Source organism: Lipotes vexillifer, unplaced genomic scaffold (assembly GCF_000442215.2).
Source record: "Lipotes vexillifer unplaced genomic scaffold, Lipotes_vexillifer_v1.1 scaffold678, whole genome shotgun sequence".
NCBI classification, from domain to species: domain Eukaryota; kingdom Metazoa; phylum Chordata; class Mammalia; order Artiodactyla; family Lipotidae; genus Lipotes; species Lipotes vexillifer.
This window is the reverse complement of record NW_006790338.1, coordinates 832289-837571: the sequence shown is the minus strand read 5'-3', so window position 1 is coordinate 837571 and position 5283 is coordinate 832289. Positions and strand designations below refer to the sequence as shown.

The window sequence follows — 5283 nt, the reverse complement described above, 5'->3', positions numbered from 1 at the left end:
TATTTCTTATTCCTATATTATCCTAGTACTTTTCATTTCAGTTTATGGTGGCAATTGCATATGTGTATATATATTTATTTAAATCATATCAGATTTAATTCATTAATTGTATTTGTAAGTTTGGTATTTTCCTAATAGTCTAAAGTTGATATTTTAAAGTTCCAAGTTACTCTGATTTTTCAAGACAATTAAAAAATATGAAAGCAGAAGTGGCTACATTGACAAATTAAAAGTCAAAATGAGAGGGCAGTGAAGAACAATGAAAAATAAAGCACTCATAATGAATAGGTGGGAATCGCCTACATAGGATTCTGTGAAAAGAAATTGCAGACCATCTCTTGGAATGTCCGTACTCTACATCCGACCTCCTGGTCTATAAACTGATGTATTTAACAACAATCCTAGGCAATTTCCTCAGGCCAGCACCATTAAAAAATCATAACTGTCACTCATGAAACTCCTGGAAGACTGGTCTTAAGAGAGCCATGTTTCCAGCCTGGCAAATACCGTGGAGTGTCACATCACTGGGCGGGTGTCGGGATTCGTACCAGCAAACAGACCGACAACGTGTAGGTTACTGAGGTCTTTTCTCAAGCAAAACCCTTTCTGAGATTAACTTCAGAACCAGCACCAGCTCCTCTAATAAATTAGGGACACATGCTTTCTGTCAGAGGGAGCTCGCACTCCTGACTTCCAAGCCATTCAACTCTCTGCCTCTGCGAAGATACCGAGGTGAGAGCCAGGGACACAGGGTCCTGGAAGGACACAGGGTCCTGGAAGGATCCAGGAGTCATTGCTGTGTTTTGAAGATTTTCTTATGAAATATGGTGATGGGTGCTTGCCTCAGTTACCTCATCCTTTGTGAAGGCTGAAAATAAATAACACAAAAATAACTCGAAGCACTGTTGCTCTGCAGGAAATGCTTTCACCTGTGCCCTGTGTAATAAATGGCCCTTGAGAGCTGAAAAAAAAGTCTGAACTATAAAGCCTTGTGTGTAAAACACGTTTTGCTTGGGAGCAAGCAGCTGAAATTCATGGCTAAGTATAATTCGGCTATTGGTAATTTTTTGAGCCACAAAGCTCCATGGACCTTTAGGACAACGACTTATACAGAACATACGTACAGGACGTATAGGTATGTGTGTGTGTACATGTATAAATATATATCTACATCTAGCTGAGGGTGAGACGTACTCTTCTTCCAGAGGGGTGTAACTGGCTAGTTAGGAAGCCACTGGGGCTGATGGATGGTTGAGAGGTCACTGCCCGGCCTTGGGCTCCCGCTGAGTCAGGTGTTCTGGTAGGACAGCTCAAACACGTTGCAAGCCTCCTCCAGGCTCTCGTCCATGTTCAGCCTCCGCCAGAAAGACTTCTGCTTCATCTGCAGCTCTCGACGGACACACCTTGGGCAGGGGACAGACTTTTCTTTGCATTCAGAGTGGAAAACGGCTCCACAGCTTTCACACCTGCAAAAGCCAACCACGGAGATGATGAGCAAGGTTGAAGTGAGCAGGATGCCGGAAGTCCAGTGGCCTCTGTGCAGCCCGGGCCACAACCTTTTATTCCGGCTAGCCCTGCCCCTGGGAAGAGACATGACTCGTAGAAAAGGGCTCCTCCCTTTTCCAAAATGCTCAAGGTTGAATTTCACTGGAAAAACATACCTTTTTTTTTTTTTTTTTTTTTTTTTTTTTTTTTTTTTCTGATTAGAACTAGCTTGAGGGAGGCTTCTGGCTTCTGGGTGGAGGGGAGTCAGCAGTCAGCTGGCAGCTTTGTGACCATGGTGACGATGAACTGAGCTCTATAAGCTCCGTGTGTTAGCTCCACTGAGAAAGAGGTGGGGGTAGTGACTCTAGGGTGAAGTGACAGAAAATGAGTGAAGTGCCCTGCCGACTGAAAACACGCCCAGCACCGGTGACGGCCCCTGCGTTACATGTGTGAAAACGTGACTCTCCACTTCCGCTAACAAGAGCCAAGTGGTTCCCTGTGACTCCCTGCCTTTGACACTTTGGAAAGGTAAACTGACACATTTTCATTTTCTGAATGATATCCTGTGGTTCGTTGCTCTTCTGAGTTTTTTTTTAAAAATTAGGAAGCCCCTCAACCTTTTGAAATCTACTTGCATAACACAAGTAAAGCATGAGAGAGTGGGGAAGAGAATTTTAAGAAAAAAACAACACACAGATATTGTAATTTATAGAGAGGAGGCATTCCAGGTGGATGACTAGTTTGTTGTTTGGCTCGGTGGAAGCCTGTACAGGAGTCTAAATGGCTGTTTTTACTGCAAAGTCTTTAATAATGAGTAACTGACAAGCACAACTATAGCTGCTCCAGTGGGTGGCTTGCCAGTGTGGATTAAGCTCTCATCCTTCCACACGTGAGTGACAACCGACTACAACCTCATCCCCGGAGCCCAGGGAATTGGGCCCGCATGTTTTGTCCAACCAGCAATATCGATGGAGGGTCTAGCACTGGACCAGTTTCAAAGATAGCTGTCAAGGAACCAGTCCTCAGGGCTCAGCCTTATGCCTCTTGCCTGGGTGTAGGATGGTCTTTGGGGCACCATTCCCTGGCCTGCTACTTACTTACCACTCAGGACTCAGAAAGTTTGATCAAAGGAGGATCTTCCCATCCACCCTCGTAACCAGGAGAGAAGGTAGTGACTTAGAGGGAGAGGGGCTGTGTTTACCAGCTGAGAGATCAAAAGACAGAAGCTTCACTGCACCCAGCAGTCTCTACCCCCAGCTCAGATCTCTGGGCCAAAGATAGCATAATAACGGTTAGGAGAGCAGGCAGAGTGAGATGGCCTGATGTCAATCCCACCTTCAAATCACTTTCTGCCGGTAGGACTGCTATAGACTGAATTGTGTGCCCCCCAAATTCCTATGTTGAAGCCCTAACCTTCAGTGTCTCTGTATTTGGAGATGGGGTCCTCAGGAAGTAATTTAGATTAAATGAAACCATAAGGGTGAGCCCTGATCTGATAGGATTCATGTCCTTACAAGAAGAGACAACAGAGAGCTCTCTCTTTCTCTTCCCCTGCGTGTACTCAGAGGAAAGGCTGTGTAAGGACGGAGGCAGGAAGGTGGCCGTGTGCAAGCCAGGAAGAGAGCTCTCACCAGAAACCAAGCCCTGCTGAACCTTGATCTGGGGCTTCCAGCCTCCAGAACTGTGAGAAGTAAATATCTGTTGTTTAAACCACCCAGTCTGTGGTATTCTGTATGACAGCCTGAGCCAAGACAGTTACTTGAGCAAGTTACTTCACCTCCCTGAGCTTCAGTTTCCTTATCTGCTAAGTTGCATTTCCATTAACATGCGCCTGCCTCATCTGGTGTTACGGGGCTTTACACAGTTCCTGGCACCTGGTAAGTGCTTAATAATACAGCTAAGACGGCGCCTTCCAGTGTAAGCAGTTACCTGCTGCCTTTCTGCAAGTCTTCATTTTAGCCTGATTTCACTTATGTCACCATGGTGACCTGAGGACACCTTGATCAACCCCCTCATTTCAGAGAGAAGAAGACTGAAGTTCTAACAGGGCTAGTGGTTGTCTCAGGAGGACACAGTGAGTAGAAGACAGAGGTGTGACTAGAACCCAGGACTCCTGGCAGCCCAGCCAAGGCTCGTACTCAGCCCTGGTCATCTGAGTGAGAGCGGGTTACCATGAGGGAAACACAGGGGCTCAAGTTAGAACCCTGGTGTTCAAATCTCAAATCTTTGAGGGATCTTGGGCGTGGAATTTACGTTCTTGGTGCTCTGGTTTCCTCGTTTGGAAAATGCTGCCCACAATGACCTCCTTCCTACTCACTCAGTGGGGTCCTGAGACGAAAATGGGTGGATGTATGTGGAAGTTGCAAGGTCAAATGGCAAGTGCTCTGAGGAACAGGCAAGGGTGACACCACCTCTCATGGTGACACTGGTACCTGCCTTCCTGACTGGAGCTGCGCTGACTGGGGTCATCTCTATGATCTCTCTGCCCTCAGCCCCTCCCTCCTTCCCAGGGAGAGTAGGGCCGAGGCATGAAGGTCAGACTCAGGTGTCCTAGTGCCTCTCTTGTCTGGCTGGCTCTTCCCCAGTGTCAGTGGCTTTGTCCCCAGTGGGTCACACCTCTGTAACCTCCTACCACCGAAGTGATATGAATGGTAACTTTATCAAATAAATTTCCTCCTTTCTGCCCGCTTTGTCCTGCCGACTTAGTGACTTATACACCTAGGGATGTTGCCCTAGGGCAGTAATTGATAAGGAGAGAACCGCCGGGTTCCTTTAGTACCACTCCCTTATCTCTGCTGATTCCCCCTCCCACCCCCCGCTGTGAGTGAAGAGGTTGAGCCTTATCAGATATTTCTGGTGCAACAAACACCCATGGGGTGATGGAGGGACCAAGTACACCTGCTCTTTCTAACCAAAGGTCAGTAACAGAAAAAAAAGAAGTCTGAGATAAAAAATTAATGATTTCAAAACAGAGCCAAGTCCTATTTTTTCTAACAATTTGTAACCCAGCAGGCATCTTTTGATCTGTATAATGGACAGACTGATCAATGACTTTCCCAAATTCAGAGACCGTATTGTTAATTTCCCCCCGATTTTCTCTTTAAAGGAAAAGAACAAGGGCAGGAAAAGGAAGGAGGAAGAGAAACTGTTTCTCACATAAGAGTTATGTAGCTCTGTGATATAATGTGCAGGAAAAATATTTACATTAATTTTGTAAATACGCATGTTCCTCTTTGAGAATAGGACTTTATTAAAAAGAACCTTTCACTTTAAAAGGATTCACTGGCTCCTTAGTGTTTACTGAATTTCCTGACTGTATATAAAATTTAAAAAACATAACTTTTTAGGAATACAACTTTTTAAAATTTTATTTTATTTATTTATTATTTATTTATGGCTGCATTCGGTCTTCGTTGCTGCAAACGGGCTTTCTCTACTTGTGGCGAGCCGGGGCTACTCTTCATTGTGGTACATGGACTTCTCATTGTGGTGGCTTCTCTTGTGGCAGAGCATGGGCTCTAGGTGCGCAGGCTTCAGTAGTTATGTCACGTGGGCTTCAGTAGCTGTGGCTCGTGGGCTGTAGAGCGCAGGCTCAGTAGTTGTGGTGCACGGGCTTAGTTGCTCCGCGGCATGTGGGATCTTCCCGGACCAGGGCTCAAACCCGTGTCCCCTGCAATGGCAGGAGGATTCTTAACCACTGTGCCACTAGGGAAGCCCTAGGAATACATCTTTTATACAAGGCAAATCTACCAGTGTAATCATCTGTGCAGAAAATTGCCACAGACAGTGAAAGAGCAA

The 5283-nt window shown here is 45.9% G+C and overlaps 1 protein-coding gene across 1 annotated transcript in view; it reads right to left on the bottom strand.

Annotated features, from left to right (window-relative positions):
* Positions 1 to 1207: 1207 nt before the first annotated feature.
* Positions 1208 to 5283, bottom strand: part of PLEKHM3 (pleckstrin homology domain containing M3) — a 184186-nt gene continuing 180110 nt past the window's right edge. Inside the window, exon 8 of the mRNA XM_007463653.1 lies at positions 1208 to 1466. Coding sequence (XP_007463715.1) covers positions 1289 to 1466 — 178 coding nt within the window. The 3' untranslated portion in view covers positions 1208 to 1288. The remainder of the gene's footprint in view (positions 1467 to 5283) is intronic.